The 23,531-nt window shown below is 36.3% G+C and overlaps 1 protein-coding gene across 1 annotated transcript; it reads right to left on the bottom strand.

Moving 5' to 3' along the window:
- Positions 1-2,490: 2,490 nt before the first annotated feature.
- On the bottom strand, positions 2,491-9,395 carry LOC140167329 (monocarboxylate transporter 12-like). Its single transcript, XM_072190651.1, has 4 exons — positions 8,998-9,395; positions 5,895-6,035; positions 3,512-4,407; positions 2,491-2,615 (listed from the first exon to the last, which is right to left on the bottom strand). Exons 1-4 carry the CDS (start codon positions 9,185-9,187, stop codon positions 2,598-2,600), a joined length of 1,245 nt encoding a protein of 414 aa, XP_072046752.1. The 5' UTR covers positions 9,188-9,395; the 3' UTR covers positions 2,491-2,597.
- Positions 9,396-23,531: the final 14,136 nt, after the last annotated feature.

Here is a 23,531-nt window from a genome sequence, read left to right as displayed (position 1 = left end):
CGCGCTTGAGTTCTTGAGTTCCTGACTTCATGACTTTAAAGTCAGGAACTCGTGAACACAAGCCGCGCTTGAGATCCTGACTTCACGACTTTAAAGTCAGGATCTCGTGAACACAAGCCGCGCTTAAATTCACGACTTCCTGACTTTGAAGTCAGGAACACAAGAACTCAAGCGCCGCTTGAGTTCACGACTTCCTGACTTTGAACTCAGGAACTCAGGAACCCGTGATTAGAAGCCCAATTGGGCGACTTCTGATTATTTTGAAGATCAAAATTTACCACAACTATTAGGAGTAGAACTCCCTGTGATTTTTATTATATTCTTTAATGACTTCCTGACTTTGAACTCAGGAACTCAGGAACCCGTGATTAGAAGCCCAATTGGGCGACTTCTGATTATTTTGAAGATCAAAATGTACCACAACTATTAGGAGTAGAACTCCCTGTGATTTTTATTATATTCTTTAATGTTTTCTCTTTCATTTGACACCACTTGGAGGTTCATACCTTCGTGGAATTTCGAGATATGTCCATTTCAGACCAAAAGGTTAGCTAGCTACGCTGGCAACATTTACTAATATAGGTTGGTCCCATGTCATGGTCCAGCAAAAAGGTAGCAACACCCGCACTCAAATTTAGAAGTTACCGACACGACGTCGGGAAATAGGGGCCTTTCTAGATGTTGTTTGAAAAAGGATGGTGGGGTTATTGGGTATAAAGAAATGAATAAGGGGGTCATCGGGTAGAATATTACGGAAAATTCAGCATACTTTTTTTAAATTTTGCCAAATTTACTAAACAAATATGCTGAAATAAGAGAACTTGAATGTTTCTGCATTATTTTTTTGGCATTTTGATGATCGAATTCTAGAAGACATGGGGGTCATTGAGTAGCCGAACCTAAAATAACGGGAATCATAGAATATGACTTCGAGACATCGGATATATGCGATTTTAAAAGGGGGTCAAATGATAAGCACATTGTAAAAGTTATGTGCCCACCCGGGGAGAAACAGACACACGCACGAACAGTCACAAAAAATGCACATAAACTGTGTATACAACAGCAATGGACGGTGAAAGTAACCACAAACGATCAATACATGAATTTAACATATAGTATAGTAAAATGGTTTATCTCCAACATTTTACATGATTGCAATTTTGCTATAATTTCGTTCTGTTAAGGGCTGGGGTATGAACGTTTGGACAGTATTTATTTTGGGACATTAGAGCACATCAGACATATCGAATAGCATTCTGAATACGAAGAATGTCATTCTGATATCAAATAATTTTGATTTTTGAAATTCGCAATTTAATACACATTTTATGGCAAATCATTAAAAATTGATATTTTTGATATTTAACAGTACTTGAAGTAAACTTTATAAATCTGATGATTTATACTTAAGGTGTATGTAGGTGGGATGAAAAGCCGACGATCAATTGAAAATTTTGATCTTTCGTATTGAAGATATGGATTTTTTCCCAAAACACAAAAAAAATTAGGTCTTTTGGGAAAAAATCCATATCTTCAATATGAAAGGTCAAAATTTTCAATTGACCGTCGGCTTTTTCCTCCCTGCTACATACACTTTAAGAATATATCATTAGATTTATATAATTTACTTCGAGGACTGTTATATATCAACAATTTGAAAAATATCAAATTTTTATAATTTGTCATAAAATTTGTATTATATTGTGATTTTTTAAAAAATGAATATTATTTGATATCAGAAAGACATGCTTCGTATTCAGAATGCAATTCGATAGGTCTGAGTTGCTCTCATGTCCCACAAAAATACTGTCGAAACGCAATAAACGCTCATTTTGGATCCCTTAACAGAACGTAAATACAAATCTGACAATATTTTTGTTAAAAGAAATAATTGCACACAAACATCTGAAGGTTTCCGATGTTATGAAAATCTCAATGCTTTGGAGAGAAGTGGTACGTGATTTTAAAACCAATCCTTCTGGCTTTTATGGAACAACTTGTTATACTTAGGGACGCACCATTAGACTTCAAGGGGGTTAGGAAGTTGTGGTCGGGGAAATTTTTTTTCGCCACCCAAGGCGGCAATTTTTTTTAAAATTTCATGCATTTATACACAGTTAGGTGGGGAAAGTTTTTCTTTGTGTGTTGGTGGGGAAAGTTTTTTTTTTTGCTCATGTAGTGGGGGAAGTTTTTTCAAAACTTCCTAACCCCACCTTGAAGTCTAATGGTGCGTCCCTTATATAGTGTCGTACCAGCCGGGAGTAGGGTAGACCTTCCCCTCACGAAACAAATAATTGGCATTTGGGCCCATATCCCTCCTTTATTATTTGTAATGCGCTCCCCGATAAAAAGAGTCACTGCCTCTGCCTCGTACCCCGGACTCGTACATAATATACTCTTTCCCTTTCTAGTGGCTAGCCCTCTTTTACAATTTAGAGTGCAGTTCTTTGATTTTTCCAGTCCGATTCTTCGACATCTTCTCCCGTCTTTGCCATCGTCTATCAAGGTCCTCCATATTTGGTCCATCACGATGATAATACTGTTTAACAACATTGCACTACCAGCAGCGTAAAAGGACACTCGGTAGTCTCCAGTTACATCATAAACATAACCTAAAAATAAACAAACAAATTTTGAAAAACATGTGAAAATCATGGCTAGTGATTACAAATTTCAACACTCAAGTACAAAAGAATAAGAGTAATGGCGACTTTAAAAACTTAAAACTAAAGTGCCTTTTTATGGTTCGCTGACATATTTAAAAATAATTGCGCCAGACATGTTTATCGAGTACAATACTTTCAGAAAGAAACTTCACGAATAAGGTGTATAGTAATTTGTTCCAGCTGGCATCATCAAAAAGTACAAAATATGGTTCAAGCATGTATTTAAACATTTTTATTCACCAGTCTTTGCATAAGAACAAATGATAATGATAAAATTAAAGGAATAATCCAAAATAATTTAGGTGATAACGTAAGAGATGCATTCTTGAACCACATTTTGCACTTTGTTTTTAAAATTATTAAAAAATGATTTTCAGAAACGTCTGAAGCCTTTTGGCAGTAAATTGATTGTGTGAAATTATCCAGTGTATTTTGCCTATATGCATTGATATGCTTAGCCCTATCACTTGGTAAACAATTGTCGCTCACCAGTCTGCGAAGTACAAGATTAGATGGGCTAAATAGTCCTTGTCATGTAGGGCAGGATTAGATAAAGGCATACAAACGAGGGTATGAGATAATTAGGAATTATTTCCTAGCCTCTTAACCACAGAGTTGGTGGGCTACAATAGCTATTCAAAGCACAGTGTATATAAAGGATAAATGCATATGAGATATGGGTTCAAGTGGGGATATAGTTCACACCGTGAAAAAGGGGGCGGGACAGGGCTTGTTTCAGCCAATTAAAAACAAAGTAATTATTGTCGAAAGGGAAACATCATCTTTAAAAAATACTGTCTCAGAAGTTCAGAACATGCATAATCTTGAAACATTATACTTACCCATAAGGGGAAGAGCAACAACAGGCGCGGTATTCCACAATAACATTCCAATTCCAAAGATCTTCTTAAAATAGTTGACTCAACTACTTCTCTTAATAACAACGGGTATAACGTATTAAAGGTGGATGCTGAAAAGCCGAGAACTATGGAGAAAATTACCAATGCCACATAGGACTTAGCGAGAGTCCCTAGAAAACAAGACGAGCCTGCTATACCTAGGAGTAAACTTCCCAAATAAAATGGCGACATGATCTTTTTGTCAATAATTGGACCATAAACAAGACGTCCTATTATTCCACTTATACCAAAGATAGAAAGAAGAAAAGCAGCGTCTGTTTTTGGTATACCAAGATTGATAGCGTTTGAAGCAAAGTACATCAATGCTGTGAAGTACCCAAAGCCGGATAACGTGGACGATACAATGCATATCACTACTAAACGAATGGATAGAACGTTCGTGTAGGATTTTACAAATGCTTTTGAATGCCTCCTTGCATTCTTGGCTATAGATGTTCTCGGTTTTGAACTCCCAGAAGGCAGATTATTATACTTGATGATTCCGAACTCGATGTTTTGTTCATTTCCTTTCTTTCCTTCTTTTGTTTTTAAGGGAGTGTCTTTGACATCCGGCCGTATTCCCGCCATGCTAATCCTTTCAGCTTGGCTCAATCGGTACAGAGCGGTAGACACGCAGATATTTCCTAGTATGCCACCGCAAATCAACATGGCGCCTCGCCAAGAATATTCATCATTTAAGTACCGTATTAATGGAGCCAAGATTAACAATCCTGCGCTGGAACCTGAGAGACCAACTCCGGTTGCCAGAGCGAGTTTCTTGTCGAAGTAATAGCCTAGTACTACAATACTGCTGTTAAATGCGAAGCCAATGCCGAGTCCTGAAAAGAAGAGCATAAAATAAACTATGTTATTTAATACCGGGTGACGGGCTGTTTGTCACGGATTTCAATATTTCCCTCATTCGTCAGGATATAACATGTTTTGTGTATATACTACATTAACGGAAAAATTATGGGCCCTCAAATATCACCAGGTAATGAGAAACATATGAGCCTTCACTTGATACCAAAGTGTGCATTTTGATGGCGTTAAGTGGGGGAATGAGGCTATCGATCTGATCACCTGCATTTGCATTACTTTAGCACAAATACAAACAACAGTAGTGTGTATATTCACACTATATATCTCTTGGGAATGTGAATGAATATACATTCCATGGTGTCAACACAGCCAAAGTCCGTTCCAGAGTCAGTCTGTATATTGGAGATAATCAGAGAGTGCTCAACTGCAAAGCAGGAGCATAATAACAACTACAGACTGACTCTGGGATAGACTTTGAAGTATAATTTGGCTTTCTATTTACGTTTACCGCTACGTATGAATATACATCATTATAAACTCCTCAACGAAAGTTTGGAAAGTGTTTTCAAGCATCTATATCTTAGATTATTTGTGACATGTTCATATCGTGTTTCATATCAATGCATAGCTACATTATTTCCCTTGACAATGACACCATATTTGAAACAATCACTTTTTTCACGGTTGAGTACACGTCTTGTGAATATAGTGGGTCTCAAACAGAATGTGCCAAATTGACCATTATTCTGTGCTCAAACAACACTAGTCACTAACCTCAGTAGCGGGTGAAAAACCATACACAACTACAACAGCCAGGCACCTCTTTCCATGCATGCGGCTCACCAACCTGGACACACGTTGCTGTAGAATGGCATTCCATTCTTCAACCAGGATTCGTCGCAGGTCATTCAATATGGTTGCATTGGCTACTCGCACGTACAGCACGACCAAGCTGGTCTCACAAGTGTTGAGGTCTGGGCTGATGGCAGGCCATTCCATTCTCTCTACTCCCATATTCTGTAGGTAGTCGTTGACTACCCTGGCTTTGTGTAGGCGAACGTTGTCATCATGGAGGATTGCATTAGGTCCCAGATTGTGAAAATATGGGATTGCAACTTGCTGCACAGAATAATGGTCAATTTGGCACATTCAGTTTGAGACCCCACTTTATTCACAAGATGTGTACTCAGGCGTGAAAAAGGTGATTGTTTCAAATGGGGTGTCATTGTAAAGGGGAATAAAGTAGCTATCCATTGATATGCAACACAACATGAACATGTCACAAATAATCTGAGATGCTTGAAAAAACTTTCCAAACTTTTGTTGAGGAGCTGTAAGTGTTGTTAATATTGAACGACTTTGGATATATCGGGTATTAAAAAGCGCATAAATAAGCTATCCTTATTATGTTAAATTATTCTGAATACGATTAATAGTTCTGAAGCTATAGGCGTATTTATGACGGCTGTATTACTTTTTGTGAAATCTTTATATTAGTACTTACCCATTACGGCCATGAAGATATAAAGATGTGTAATATGTGTGATCCAAATGGAACAAGTGAGAGAAATAGACGCAACTATTCCACCGAAAAATGCTTGCCATCGACAGCTTACGTACGGACTGATTACACTGGATACCAGGCCTGTAATTAAACAATTTAATACATGGTGTATTACCAAGTGAGTGAAGACGCAACTAATCAACCTAAAAATACCTGGAGGGTGAGAGTTTATAAGAGCAATTGTCAGAACCTCGCGTCACAAAAAGTGGGAAGAGATGATATACCACCAACATGACGACGGCCATAACATTTCTGGTACAATATACAAATATATACTGCCATGAGAGGTTCCTCGTTGAGATCACCTCGGGCCCATAGTTTTAACCAGAACTTCGAATAAAGGCAGTATATATTTGTTTTATATACTTCATTAATATGTTCTTTGTTCATTGATCGGTTAAAAGAAAATTATTTGACGTTTTGACTCTCCAGCTTCTATCCTGAGTAAGCACGACCAATTTAAGCACAACCTATATGTTGCCCTTCAAAAAATTCGAATAGGCTAAAATCGGGCTAATCAATTACAGCAGCGCGAAATTACGCTATGGCAGTTTCGCGTACGTGAACTGTTCCGTCGCATCAAATGCGTGCACGCGGAAGGCATGGTCAAAAGTACTATTTATGGCTTGGAGGTACTATTTACGGCTCATCCGGGACATTGAAAATACTATTTACGACTTAGCGGTACTATTTACGGATAAGAGTACTGATGGTCTATTTTTGGTCATGTGATCCACTTTGAACCAATCAATGAACAAGAATATATTAATGACCCTCATTTCAAAACAAAGCACTGAGGTACATGAAAATGATTGTAATGATTCATAGTACCGCACAACAACTGTATCATGAGAACATGAGTGAAATATGTAACTAAATAAAATCGTCAAGATTGATTGATCCCATAATTATGATAAGGATAATTCACTAAGCAGAGTACATTAGTCAAGATAATCGTACGAGACCGTAGAGTTATTGCATTTAACTCGAGAGCTACAATCCAGGAAAAAAAGGTTGGTACACTTTGCCTGTCTTTTGGCATATCTCTTCCCCCGCTCCCCCCCCGCAATTCAATGTTCGATCAAGCCATGTTGTCAACAGGTCCGCGAGACCCTCCAACATTGAAAGATGGGGAGTGGGGAAGGTTGGGATATATGGGGGAGTCTGTTCACATTTGCATGCATGTTTCGCTCTCCTACAATTTTGATAGGGCACGCATTGTTTAGTGCAAGTGTGCCAACTGTTTTTTTCCTGGATTGTAGACTCAAGAGCTAAATGCAATAACTCCACGGTCAAGTGCGATTATCTTGGCGAATGCACTTCTACGAGGTAATTATCCTGCATAAACCTTTGGAGTGCATCAAGTAATAACAATGGGCTATTAATTGCTGCATTGATATGATATTTTACTTTGAAAATTTAGGATATTTTTAGACTTAATTTGTAATTATGGTCCTGTTGTATATGGTCACCCCGTTTATATAGGAATATTCTGAACTTTTTCATTAATAGAAGCGTGATTATTCTCGTTAGATGATTTGGTTCATTAAATCATTAATATGTTTTCACTAAACAGAACAAAACTCGTAATTTTACATAATTATTAGTGAATTAGTATTTATAGTATTTGACCGTATACTTACTACTATAAACTACCCCCCCGAGTCTCCCGTGCAAGTATTATCTAAAATATATTGTTTAGTGTGTAGATTTCAGATAATGGGGGCAGGGTTTAAAAATGCTACATTTTGAAGAAAAGCCTGATTTTCACCCAAATGTTTTGGTGAAGTTGATCAAAATTCAAAAAATAACAAACAGGTCCTAAATAGCCTATCTATCTAGTTTTTACAATAATTTTTACTCAAGAATTTTTTGTCAGAATATACGGAGGTGGGGGGGCATAGAATTTTTAGACCAAAAATAGGAAGGGTTAGAATTTTTCAACACCAAAAAAGGGGAGGATATAGAATTATTAAGTGCTGGTAACTCAAAATTCTTTAATCACTCTAAGGTTTTGAGACGCTCCGCGCATTAATTCCGGCAATGAATACTTTGTCTTGAGTCTGTGTAGGGGAGGGAGCGTCGTAAAAAAATTACCCCGCGATAAAAAAAAATGGACTCCGATCACCGACTTATTCATGACCCCCTCCCCTTTCCGAAGAAAATGACATCCTCCTTATGTGTCCCGACAAAATAATTGGGTCAAACTGAACATTTTTGATCAATTCTGACCCCACAGGCGGATTCATCAAGTCATTGCTATTCTAAATTGTGTATACTTTAATATACTTTAGACCAATAATTTGGTAGTTATGAGGCCCAAAAAATCTCCATAATTCCAGGATCCAGACCAAAATTCTTCCAGAGAGGATGCATGGATTTCAACTGGAATAGCCCGCTAACCAAGATAATTTAAATAGGCATTATATATTTGGCGTTTAAATTTTGATTGTGGTTGGTTCAACAAGTTACGAAGTTAAGTAGGTTATTTTTTGCTTGCTAATTTCATTCATTTATCTAGTTTTTCATTCATTTTATTCTCTTTGTTTATATTTTTAATTATATATTTATCTATAATATATTTATTACTTATTTGCGCATTTTTATTTATTTGCTTAAATTTTTTATTTCATATTATTTTGTTGCATGACCTGCCCATGGTGGAAATGCATTACTATTATTATTATTATTATTATTATTATTATTATTATTATTATTATTATTATTATTATTATTATTACTACTATTATTATGATTTATTATTATTATTATTTATATTATTATTATTATTATTATTATTATTATTATTTATTATCAATAGTGTTATTATTATTATTATTATTATTATTAAGAGTGTTATTATTATCATTCTTTCTTTCTTTATTTCTTTCTTTCTTTCTTTCTTATGATTTATTTTCATTATTTATTATTATGTATTTATATATTTATGTATTAATTAATTAATTAATTTGCTTATTCATTTATTCATTTATTTATTTACTTTCTTATTTAGTCTTTTTTTCCCTTAATTTTTTTCCCTTACCTGAAATACCCAATCCACCGATGGAAACAGCACTACTCCAGCCAACTGCCTGAGCACTGGCTTCAAAATCTTCCTGCCAATCTACGTAGAACACTCCAGTACATTGTAGGAACCCCATACTCAACGTACTCGTTATAAATACGCCAAATAGGACGACCCAACTCCATCCTCTATCCTTAGACGATTCCATGACTTCTCTCCTTATGAAAACAGGAATATGAGAGCAAAATTACACAAATTGAGCAAGTTCCTAACTTTTGTTTTTGCCGAACGTCCATTCCGGACACTGGCTCCTGGATCAATTCACAATGTATATGCTGTGACGCTACATGTAGTATCAATATTATTTTATTTTCTTAAATATAGGCCTAACACGGCGATATTTGTTCTAACACTGTGCAAATGTACCAATACGTTAATATACAACAGATGGCCCAAGGTCTTCGTCTTGAGAGCATTTGGGATAACTGAACGTCCATGAACTTTTTGTTTCGACCAAGGCAGTGAGATCACGCAGATTATATTTTACACGGTATGTTAATTAAGGGCTCGGATAGTGACATTTTCACGTATTTTTGTGGGTGCACCTGAGAGTGCCGGGCTGAGTGCACATGATACATATCGAATTGCGTTTTGAATACGAGGAATGTCCTTCTGATATCAAATAATTTAGATTAAAAAAAAAATATATATAATATACATTTTATGGCAAATAATTCAAATCTAACGGTTCTCGGAGTAAATTGTGTACAAATATAATGATATATAGGCTTACTTAAATGGTACGTAGCTGGGATGAAAAGCCGTCTATTATATGAAAACTTTGACCTTTCGCATTGAAGATATAGATTGTACACACACACAAAAAAAACACCTCTTTTTGTGAAAACAAGGTATATCTTCAATATAAAAGGTCAAAATTTTCAATTGATGGTCGGCTTTTCATCCCAGCTACATACATTTTAAGTACATATCATTTGATTTATAAAGTTTACTTCGAGGACTGTTAAATATCAAAAATATCAAATATTATTAATTTGTCATAAAAATTGTATTCACATCGCGAATTAAAAAAAAAAAAAAAAAAATTTAATATCAGAAGGACATTCTTCGTATTCACCATGCAATTCGGTATGTCTGATGTGCTCTCAAATCCCACAAAAAATACTGTGCAAACGTTACTATCCGATTCCTTAACCATGTGTTATCTATACTTCTCTGGTTTAATAACCAAGGTTGTTATAAATCGATATGTTGATAGAGCGGAAATCAATACACGTAAGACATTATGTAGGCCTATAACATGATGTCATTCAAGCAGGCGAGTACATTGTGTAGGCCTAATTATTATTATTTGCGATTTCCATTTAGGGGCATGAATATTATGGGGGATCATAGAATTTTAGACCAAAAATAGTCCGGAAAAATAGGGCGGGGGTATTATTTTTAACACCTAAAATAGGGGGGTTATAGAATTATTTAGGGCTGGTGAGTTTTTTTAACTTCACTTCAAAATGTGCGTACAATCTTAAGTTATATAATTAGTTTATTACGATCAAAAATTTTAATGTGCTCCCCGCGCTTGCTTCGCTCTGAAGTTTTGGCACGTTCCGCGTCTTTAATAGTTCCGGAAATGAATAATTTTCTAGTCTGAGTAAGGGAGGGCGGTCATAAAATATTTTGCTCGCGATAGGGGGTCATCGATATGTTCATGATCCCCCCCCCTCTCCGAAGAAAATGGCTTGATTCATCACATTATGAGAACATTCATCTACTAATTTTTTTACAGTTTGTTATCCATATTATCTGTTTGCAATATCGACTACATAAGCTTACATACTCTCAAAGACCTGTTGGAAAAATGTAATAACCAATGATAACCTGTATTGTATTCATGTTTTATACTTTATAATTTGGCCCGGTAATTAGGGTAGGCCTATTCGGATACCAGCTAAAGAAGTACAGGGTCTCTGAAATAAAAAATACCGGGTGAATGAATTTGGACAGGAATAGACATCAGAATCAAAACGGTTAAATATATCGCGTAGCTCATTTTTTTATCGTGGATCATACACGCACATTTGATTTGATTCGGTTCATTGGTTGCGAAGAAATTAACGATATGCATAATGCGCGTATCAATGCAGTTCATTTCAAGTTTGATAAACAGGCGCTTAGTTTCATACTCGCTCACCCCTAAAGTTGTGTATCTGATTAAGGGCTGGGGTATGAACGTTTGGACAGTATTTATTTTGGGACATCAGAGCACATCAGACATATCGAATTGCATTCTGAATACGAAGAATGTCATTCTGATATCAAACAATTTTCATTTTTTGAAATTCGCAATTTAATACACATTTTATGGCAAATCATTAAAATTGATATTTTTGATATTTAACAGTACTTGAAGTAAACTTTATAAATCTGATGATTTATACTTAAAGTGTATGTAGGTGGGATGAAAAGCCGACGATCAATTGAAAATTTTGACCTTTCGTATTGAAGATATGGATTTTTTCCCCAAAACACACAAAAAAATAGGTCTTTTGGGAAAAAATCCATATCTTCAATATGAAAGGTCAAAATTTTCAATTGACCGTCGGCTTTTTTCCTCCTGCTACATACACTTTAAGAATATATCATTAGATTTATATAATTTACTTCGAGGACTGTTATATATCAAAATTTGAAAAATATCAAATTTTTATAATTTGTCATAAAATTTGTATTATATTGTGATTTTCAAAAATGAAAATTATTTGATATCAGAAAGACATGCTTCGTATTCAGAATGCAATTCGATAGGTCTGAGGTGCTCTCATGTCCTACAAAAATACTGTCGAAACGCAATAAACGCTCATTTTAGATCCCTTAAGGATACGATACATGATTTACCAACAAGTGACTCATTTCGGAATGCGATCATGAATTTCAAGAAAAAAAAGGTTCCACAGGCTTCGTTGGGATTCGAACCAGCGATTCGGAACTTCCCTTTGATTACGCGTCTAGCGCTTTACCGCTCGTCCACGGTGGCAGTTGAGTGGAGGAGTGTAATGATAAATGATAAATCTCATAATGCCATCTTTAGCCTTTTGTTTACTAAAAAAACACGCGTTTTGTAAAGATAGATTAGCCGTTTTATGCATAAAGAGCACGAACGTTTGGGAAATGTTTCAAACAAATAATAAAGACACTGATGTGATGATGAAATTGCGTAAGTCGGGAAATATCTGCGTCGCAATGTTTTGTTTTGGTTTTAGGAATGTGACCTTAAAATTTACGACTTCATGACATTATCATTGAAAATCAACAAAAGATATTTAAACAGTATATGGCCTCATTCTTTCTCTAGAATGTTTTGTACATGTATGTGAAATAGCTTCAACAATGGTTCGCTGCATAATAGTAAAAACAGCCTTGATCTAAAAAAGGGCGAGAGGTACCATATTTACCGATTCAGGCTAAATTTAAAATTGATATAAAACGTTTGTTTTCTGATCGATTACAAAAATTAATTTTTGTCATATAAAGAAATTGTGTCTGGCGTGGATTACACTACAGTTTTTTATTCTTATGGCTCTTTAACTTCTTCTTCAAGTAATTTTTTTAATGATAGAGTGAATCCCTGGCCCTCTATAATTACGCACAAAAGATCGAGTCCCCTTAAATTTAGTCCCCATTATCTATTTTATATTCCGACGGTGCACAGCATCATCATCCCTATATCTTCGTGTCAAAAATTGCCGTGATAGTACGGCGAATCCTCTCGTTTTTCAATAGCTACGCATGGCGATTTTGTTCGAGATAGGCCGAGCGACTCAGGCTAAGCATAGTGCGACTATCATATGAGATACCGCCAAGTTCTATTCTACACGTTATATACGATTTGCGCATGCTCTAGTATCCCATAAATGGTGTTGCTATTACAAAGAAATTCGATTTGTTTTCAGGTAAACCCAGGTTTTGTTTTTAAATACACTAACTTGAAATTAAATACACTAATTAGCGGCCATTGCTGTTTGCTCTGGATAAATTTTTACTGCATTTTTGGCGTAACGATTTTTAAATCGTAAGTTAAAATTGTGATATATTTAATTTTGAGAATTACAATTATATAAAGGAACACATTTTGCCCATTCACCTAAAATCCAGGTGCTTGTATTTCGATCACACGTGTCACACGTGTATATCACAATGCATATGTAAACTTTCTTTATTTATGTCAATAATAGAATATTGATTTCACCAACGGAGTATGGACCTGTATGAAAAAATATTTATAACATAGGGTGTTGACGCTGTGCGGTGTTATGTTATAAATGCTATCACTGAAGATGAACAGTTTGTCCGCAAAAACTTTGATACCTACAATTGGAAGCTTCCCAGCTTAAATTCTTTATGTTGTGCAAATTATGTTATATTGTACTTTCCAAAGAACATTATTTTGATGTGCCAAGAATGACAATGATCAAGTGCTTACAGCTTTACGTGTGATTTTGGATGTTATGCAACATCATGTTGACGTTTTAAAAGATTTAAACTTTGCATTACCATTTCTTGGAAATTTTCCACAAACATTTATGTATGTGAGAAAACTTTTAGCAAGCTGGAATTCTTTATGCAATAATACTTTATGTAATGATCATATCAACATTAACGAAAAAAGATATTTACAAGTTTTCATTTTCAATAAGAAACAGATTAAAAAAAACCCGAAAATGATTTCACCGAAAAAAAGTAAAGCCCATTGACAGTTAACCACTAGTGCGCATACGGTGCTTGTTGAATAAATTTTCTTTCAAACTCGGAATGAATTGAAATGACGCATGCCTTATGTAGTCGCTCATTTCTTCGCAATCAGTCAACCGATTCAAGTGAAATTAGCGTATAAGATGCATAATTATAATAAGATGGGCTATACGCTGCATTTTTTTCAAAAAAATTGGATTCTGATGCCCATTTCTCGATCATGCCCAAATTTACTCACCCAGTAATTTTTTTATGGGACACCCTGTATAACTATGTGCGCATTTGTAACGAGCAAGGACTCATTATACGGAACGCAATTTGGCTGGCGACATGGTGGAAAACAAAGGTATGTATCAGCATTGGCGTAGATCCTGTGGGGATTGGGGGATAAATCCCACCGTATTTTGCCAGGGGGATGGTCCATACCCCGGGGGTCCATACACTCATCCCCCTGATGTTGATGCCTGTATGTGAGTTTCTGACCAAATTAACCTCATATTTGGCCATTTTAGCCGAATTTATTCCACTTTAAAACCATATTTTACCAGTTTTGCTTCAATTTGGCGCGCATTTGTATCATAAATTTGTTTTGTCACCAAAAGGTGCTGGATTCACATTACTTCAAGAAATCTACGCCACTGTTATTGTCAACATCTAGCCCCACACATTTATGAAACTAGCTCCTAAATCATTGTAAATATAAGTTATATTAATAAAAGTCATTTCTAACGGACGAAACAAATCTGAATACGAAGCGAGACTACACGGAAATGATATTTTGACCACTTTAGCGGAAAGTTTGTTAATATAAAATAATTTGAAAGAGCCCGGTGTTGATGTACCGTAACCTATGGGTCCCTTTTCTACGCCTGAACCCATTATCATTTATTACGTTTATGCATAGGCCTATTATAATTCATTCATGTCTTTTGATAATGATATATCATATTGCCACTAATAAGCTATAGGCCGTATGGTCACTAACAGTAGGCCTACGAATTTCAAAAACTGTTATACCAAATTATTATTCTTCCTGTATGGCAGTTTTTTTCTACAGTATTTGGCAATACATTATGTCATGTATGAGATCTTGCGAATGAAAATCACACTGAAACTGCAGAGTAACGCTGAAATATTATACAACAAATAATACAACTAGCTACAACTGAAATCTAATCACGCTGAAAATCAACAGCAAAACTTCTGAAAATGATTGGCTATTCATAAATACCACTGAAATAGTGCTTATCACACTGAACTGTGTTGGACAATGTTATGGTTGTGAAAAATAATCCCTGAACAATAGCCATACTGAAATACCCAGAGCCGGGACCCAGAGTAACACAGTGGTTTTCAGTGTGATTTTCAGTGTCAAATTTTCATATTTCATGTAGATAGGCCCCTATTCCATATTTCCTACTCCCGGTTCTTAAGGGGTACTACACCCCTGCCCAATTTTGTGCCTATTTTTGCATTTTTCTCAAAATTTATAGCGCATTGGTGACAAGTAAGATATGTATATTATAGTGGCAAGGACTACAACTACTGCACTGGAAATTTTATTTCAGCACAGACAATAGTTGTGGAGTTACAATCAAAAATGAGGGGAAAGCAATATTTGATCAATAAATCAATAACTACTTACCTTGAGTTGCTGAATTTTCAGTGTAGTAATTGTAGTCCTTGCTCCTATAATATATACATACATGTATCTTATTTGTCACCAATGCGCTATAATTTGTGAGAAAAATGCAAAAATAGGCACAAAATTGGCCAGGGGTGTAGTACCCCCTTAACTAAGATAATACTGCAGTATCCATGATATCAAACATGACTATCGGGGCTGAACGTTCAAGTATATTGAACATTTATGTCAAGATTTGATAAGCCCGATTATGCAATCCTTAGTCACGTCATCTGATAAAAAATTGATATCGTCCACTTCCTCAGAAAATAAACAAATGACAATACCACCATTGCAGATTATTTATTGATTATGACCCCGTTTAGACTAGTGAAAAGTCGAATTCAAATTCGACATCGAATTCGATTAAGACAGAGGATTAGCATAAATTAATTCGTGTTTGTGGTTTTTAGTGGGTGCGCCCGAACGAATTCGACTCTGTTGAATTCGATTACGACTATTTACGCCCTCTGTCATCCAGTATTTTTTTATATTATCAAACCTAATATTATAATTCATTATAGGCCTATTCTATTTTAAATGCCTGTATACTTTTTAAACCAAAAAATCTACATGCAAAGTAGTAAAATTGAGATAAAAGTCAGCGTTAACTTTCCGGTAGAAACGTTTTGAGTACGTCGCCATATTGATTTTTTAACACGTATTTTCCTCATTCTGAGCATGTGCAGAACGCGTCACTGCTCAACTTGTGACGTCATAGTTCATATAAAATTCATCCGCGGGGCGGCTCACAGAATTCAGGCCGCGAAAACTTTTATGACCTTGCTTTATGAACTCAATTTGCTCCCTTTGCCCCATTTGCATCCGAGTTACGAGATGATACTTTGGCCCATTTACCCTATATTAAAGTTGAGGATTATTTCAGATGAACTAACACCGCGATAAAATCAGCCATTTTTGTGGATTTACTTCGAGTTTGGAGTGAAAATTGGATGTACACTCATTACAGTATGCTGCACATGTACGAAAAATACACAAGAACAGCTGTTGTTTAGCGATATCACAGTGCCGTTGCTTAGCAACAAATCGACGGACCAGGAATTCACCTCGCCAGGTCAGCCATACGCATGAAAAGTCGAATTCAATTCGACTGACTGTTTAGACCAGGAAAAGTCGCACTTCAACCACGACAAAGTCGAATTGAATTCGACTTAATGAACCTCGGGAGCATTGTTGAACAACGACTTTTGAACTCGACTTCGGTCGTACTTGAACAACGACTGTACCTGTTTAGACCTGAATTCGACTGAACTCGACTTCAAAAAAGTCGTTGTTGAAGTACGACTTTTCCCTAGTCTAAACGGGGTCATAATATGTAAGGTTTCGGTGTAAAGTAAACGTCTACAATCATAACGTTTTACCAAAAAAAACCTTTAAATGTCGGGTCATATAAGGGTATAAAACATTATAAAAATATTCATAAAAACATTTTTTAACACTTAATGCAAAACATTCTTTCATATTTATTGGCAAATATTTTGGCAAAACATTTTTGTCAACACTTAAAAGTGTTGACAAAATATTTTGCAAAAATATTTGCCTAAAAGCAGCCAAGATTCATGAACCCTAAGGTATACACGAGATAGTAGACAAACTTGAGGCCTATGTTCTCAATCCCGGGGGGGGGGGTGCACTCACTAAAATGGGTGACGGGGATGTGCGGCCACATTGACCTCCATTTGTCAACTTGAACCTTAGGTATTTGAGGAAATGATTTCCTCAAATACCTATGCTTGAACTCCCTCTCACCCAATGACCCCTCTCGCTATACTAGCCCAATGACCCTTTTTTGTTTTCCTGTCACCAAAAGACTCCTTTTTTCAAAAATTTTGGACAAATTTCTGATAATCTTTCTCTGAATTACCCCATTTTTGTACTATTTTTCGTGAAATTTGTGAAAATTTGTGAAAATTGTTCAAATTGTTTGAAAATTGTTCAAATTTTTGAAATTTGTTGAAAAAAATTACAAATTTTGTATCAAATTTATTGAATATATTGACCCAAAATTTTTCCCAGTCTCACTGAATGAACCTTTATTTGGTCAGATTTTCCCCAGTCTCACGAAACGACTAAGACTCCCTTTCTGGGGCCTTCTCACTGAAAGACCCCACTTTTTCGGTGTCTAGGCTCTCACCGAAAGACCCCTAGTTTCACTGATGTCCCCACATCCCCAGTCGAGTGACCCCCTCCGGTGTCTCAGTACAACGACGGCAACTTCGTGACCTTTTTTGTTCGACCGAAATTTTTCCTGGTTGTGAGCACGGTGTTACGTAACACAATGTTGGACCAGCCGGCAAATACGTTTGAGCAAAGTAGCTCCAGAAATGGAAGACACGGGTCGTTTTCTGGTCTGTTTTTCTTACCATGACCACGGATAAGATATTCGGATATGATTGGATCACGCGCATCACGTATCTTAAATGATTAGTATATAAAATATGACACAAATTTAAGTAAAATAAGAGGAATATATTACTACGGACTTACCCATAACGGCCATGATGATATCAAGATGGATAATATGTGTGATTCATGGGGAACAAGTGAGAGAAATAGACGCAAGTAATCCATGCAGACCCTATACTATAATTAGGGATTCAATCATGTTTCACCGTTGTTCATCACCCGATTAACAACGATGCGACCGCGTCGTCTGCGTGGTTTACCACGCAGACGCGCCGGACGCGAGTTGTTAATCGGCGATGAACAACGGTGAAACATGATTGAATCCCTTTCAACAACGAAAACAAGCTTAAGATCGTATAATTCACATGAGTATTTCATGTCAGTTAAACATTGACAGTCAGCCTTACAAAAAGATGGGTGATTTCTGTTGATATCAGCAATAAAACTGAATAAAACGGCAATCTTTACCGGTATCCGATACTTCCAAAATGCTGAATTCAACTTGTAAGCGTGATACGCACACTGAGATTCCAGACATGACGAATTTTACGCGCTCACGCGTAACATGGATGTGCGCTGGCGTTCGCGTATGACGCTTACTGTAAAAGTGTGGGTTCATCACGGATTAACAACGGTTGGCTCCTGTACAAAAGTATAGGAAGAGTTGTTGAAACCACATTCAACGTGTTCTATGGTATGATGTAGCCATATGATTCAAGCATAACATATAGCCGCACTTGTCAATGATCCCTGTGCATGGAGAAATATTGTGGTCGCCTGCTCCACAGCCGATGGAAGATGATTCTGTTGGTGATGAATCGCACGGATTCTTAACGAAAACATTAAGTACCGTAAATGGAAAATGAAATGAATGCAATAGTGCAGGGTTATATACCTCGAAACTATGAGAAATATCTTTTGAAATTTACAGAAATAGTATTTAAATTATTAAATAAATAAAGTAAAATAATAGTCATAGTACATAGTCGTCGTCGTCCTATATGAGTCATGACCCGTTGTGACCCTTTTGATGATGTCATTCCAGCTATTTCGGTCTTGTGCAAGACGATAGGCTGCAGTAAGAGATAGTCTTGTACACTCTTTGATTCCATCTGACCAACGTGTCTTCTGTCTACATCTTCTGCGATGTCCTTCAACATGACCTTGAACAATGATCTTCTCCAATCAATCTCCGTTTCTTCTAGAAACATGGCCAAAATATTGAAGTTTGTTCTGGTCAATCTTCTGGTATAATGAGGTGTGATCTCCTATCTGGCTTCTGACAAATTCATTTCTTTTGTGTTCTTTCCAAGAAATTCTCAACATTTTCCTCCAGCACCACTGTTCCAAAGCTTGGATTCTAGATCTATCTGCTCTTCCAATAGCCCATGTTACATAATACTTACCCATAACGCCATGATGATATAAAGATGAAAAATATTTGTGATCCATGGGGAACAAATGAGTGAAATAGACGAAACTAATCCACCGAAAAATGCTTGCCATCGACAGCTTACGTACGGACTGATTATACTGGATACCAGGCCTGGAATTACACGCCATGATGATATAAAGATTAAAAATATTTGTGATCCATGGGGAACAAATGAGTGAAATAGACGAAACTAATCCACCGAAAAATGCTTGCCATCGACAGCTTACGTACGGACTGATTATACTGGATACCAGGCCTGGAATTACACAATTGAATACTGGTCTATTACTAGGCATGTCCACTAAAATTGAAGTACTTTTAAATTGATTCAGACCTAACTTATTGGATGGGAATTGATGAAAGAAACATTTTGGCGTTTAAATAATCTTAATCGGACGTTTCATTCCAGAGATATGGCCTTTCGAGTGTCACGGTTTTATATAGGGCTGCTAGAACATGTTAAAAAGTTAAAGTCCAAAAAGGAATACTAACAGAAAGTGCAACTTTAAGGTACTTTTTCTTAATGTATTTATTAACTATCTGATCTGGAACATTATATTTGCTTATAACAACATGAAAATAAGATCATCCTGAAAATTTTATCGATTTTGTTGACAAAAAAAAAAAATATAAGACCTCAAAACCCATGGTTTGTTTGGTGAAACCTCAAGCATGATCATAGATGGCCGCCATGGAAAATATCTCCATAGAGGAGATGAACAATAAGTGCATTATTTCAAATGAAAAGCGGTAGTCTTAAACATTGTTCAATCTTTTAAGGTCAGCACATTTTATCTTCAAAATTATTATATTTCATCATGGCATAAGTTTGGTAACATTAATCACTACCAATTTTGAGAAATTTGCTCCAACTCAAAGGTTATCTTTACTACATTGAGCAATACTGTGTGTGCATGGAAGACATGATGGTCCCCGGTTTTTATACTCCCTATGAAATGGACATGGTAGTGAGAAGTGCACGGGGAAGTGCATGATTTGAGATGGGCCGCGGTAGGCTTAAACATTCTTAAATTTCTTAACATCCTACACATTTTGTCTTCATAAATAGTTAAATTTTATGAGTATGTAAGTTTGCTTGTCTGATTCACTCCAAATTCGGAGATAATTGCGTTTGAACACCTGATGCACGGAATGGTGTCACTTCAACCTGTTGTAGTTCTCATCTCATTAAATTTTCATTAAAAAAGTTGATCTCTTCATGCAGGAAGGTCCTCTCTATTTACTGACCAAACAGGAAAAAGTTTGGTTAATGTTTTCTGGTGGAATCAGGAATTTCTTGAAACACCCTGATATAGGCCTACATTTGGATCAAAACAAGTATGTACGCCATTTAACAGGCCTGGGATTTCTTGTATCGATCAGTTTCTCCATAGACAATACGTGTGTGAGAGCACGCACACAGTAAATGAAAAATCGTTCTAGTGGAAACTGTATTGAGAGTGGGCATCCCTACTATTACCAAGTGAGAGAAATAACTAATCCACCGAAAAATGCTTGCCATCGACAGCTTACATACGGACTGATTACACTGGATACCAGGCCTGTAATTAAATAATTGAATACATGATCTAGAGGGTGTATCAAAATAGAGTACTAGTTACAGCAATAACTAGATCAATTGTAACATCACATTATTAAGGACTCAGTGGTTATTTTTGGGAGCCGAGTAAATGCAAAATTCCGCGAAGTCATTATTAAATCAAAGCAACATGAAATCACATGTTTAACTAATTTCATCACAGTAATTGACAGTCTTAGTGACTCAGGAGCAAATTTTACAGAGCGATAGGTCGTCGAGGATAATATTTATTTGTTGCTTTTACAATAATATTCCATTGAGTTCAAGCATGATATTTACATTATTTTCAAAACTCCGGTGAGAATCGAATGTTTGTACAATTTGTTAGCAGTTATCCCATCTAAAAGTAACCAGTAACGGAGACTATCCTGTATAAACAGTGATCGGAGTGCCCATCTCTCTTTCATTGGCAATTGGGCCAGACTCCTCCATGTAATGTTGCTATAGAGGGGATCACTACACCGCCTCCACAGCGAATCTGTTACCTGTGTTACGAGTCGTACTTGACTAGGCCAAAATCACCTTTTACCCGAACTCATACGAATGCACAACACAAATACACTGTTTGATTAAGCTGACAAAATATAAGTCTTTAATTGAAAGTAAAATATGATTGGTACAATACAATATATGACAACAAATGCATATACAAAAATAATCACAATAATTATTTTAACTACTCCAAAAATGTATTTCCTTGCGCTGCTTTCTCCAAAAATGGTGTTTCTTTCACACAATCACTCTTTCTCCAGGAAACAGGCTTCTTACGACACTGCTCCACTGTATTTGACAGATGTGTTGTTTTAAAATACCAGACTCCAGCAAGTCGACAGAAGAACTTTAAATAATCCTTTGGTGAGGAGGAGCACATTCGCGTACTCATAAATCTCCTTCGTTGCTGTATTGAAATAGCTCAATTATTGGCTATGTAAACTGGTTAAAATGTACTTCTTTTTTGAAGCACATGTGGAGTTTTACAATCTCCCATGACATTCTGTAAAGGAGCCAATTAAAGCTCTCACATTTTATACATTTACTCATGCAAAAAAATCATCATCTATTAATAGACAATTACTTCATTCACATCTTCACAACAGATGATGCAATGTTGGGATTTCCCAAGATTACTTATACACATTAACCTTTCACATTACATCACTTCCTGAGGGGAATCCCATGACATCACTTCCTGAGGGGATTTCCTATTAATGGTGCAATACACTGACCTGGGGATTTCCAAGTTCCAAACATAGATCTGACTTTGTTTACAGTAATTTGGGGAAAATCCCAAAATGACTTAACACACCAACTCTTGCAAGTACAAGGGGGTTTCCCATCTCATGAAATAATTTCAGCTTGTAAACAAAGCTAAATAATTAAATTAAATTACAACTGCCCAGCATTTAAGAATGCCGGTACCCATTTATACACCTGGGAGGAGAGGAATATAAAGATAAAGTGCCTTAAGAGATAAAGTGCCTTACTCAGGGGTACAACACGATGGCGTCGCCGGGGCTCGAACCCGCAACCTTCCGATTATGAGTCGGAGCCCGTTCCGCTCGGCCACCGTGCTGCTCTAACCAGTTTCTTTCTTTAGAGATAATGTTATATATCCAAACAAACTCAACAATACTATGATAAAAAGCAAACAGACCACTAGAATATACAGGTAAATATGAATCAGGTATCACATCATCAAAATTATCTGCAAGGTTTCCGCCGAGGTTTTACCAATATTAAAATGAATTTCTTCAATCTATTTTATTGCTGGCAGGGAAATAAAGGGAAATTATGTATAGAACTGAAGGGCTATAGGTAATAACATCACTGTTGTTCTCCATTTGCCTCAATAGCTCAGTTGGTAGAGCATCAGTCCGGTAATCCGAAGGGCCTAGGTTAAATCCTGGATGGTCAGTAATGTAATTTATATATCATGTGGAGACTTGTTTTAAATACTATATTTTATTGTTCTTTGCCTCTGTACAACGCACTCAATTTTTATCATAAACTTAATGAATAACAGCACCATTTGGTAATTGGTAGAAGTTCTTTGAAAGTTTGTCCACAACTCATCAGAATCATTTTGACAATATTAATTTTATTACAATATTGCTGGTTTTATTCTGTCATGCGGCTTGCCGCATTGGTTGTGTCCATTGAGACATGCGGCATTATAAAATAAATAAATAAATGTTGGTGATTTAACGTGCGCTTCGCCTAAGCATCAGCACACTTCCAACAATATTCCGCCGCCATTAGGATATATCTGAATCATTTCCGATTCACCAAGTCCGCAACTGATGCGCAGGTACTCTCAGATTGTAATTACCCCAGCAGCTCCCAATTTTACACCTGGGTGGTCTGAAGCAATAAGTAATTAAGCTATCTTGCTCAAGGACGCAACACACTGGCCGTGGTGGGGATCGATTGAACCCACAACCGTTCGATTATGAAGCTCGCGCCCTAACCGTTAGGCCACCGTGCTTTACCGTACATTATACCGCCTTTTCAAGGACTTAACAAGGGTATTAAAATTTATGTCTAGTCCACTTACTATTTGAATACGACCTATTATTACGATAGGCTCTACCATTTCTTTTCAAACAAAGATGCAATTCTTTAAAAAAAAAAAAAAA

This window comes from Amphiura filiformis, chromosome 13 (assembly GCF_039555335.1).
Source record: "Amphiura filiformis chromosome 13, Afil_fr2py, whole genome shotgun sequence".
Lineage (NCBI taxonomy): Eukaryota > Metazoa > Echinodermata > Ophiuroidea > Amphilepidida > Amphiuridae > Amphiura > Amphiura filiformis.
The sequence above is the reverse complement of the archived record's forward strand: the minus strand, read 5'-3'. Positions and strand labels throughout refer to the sequence as shown.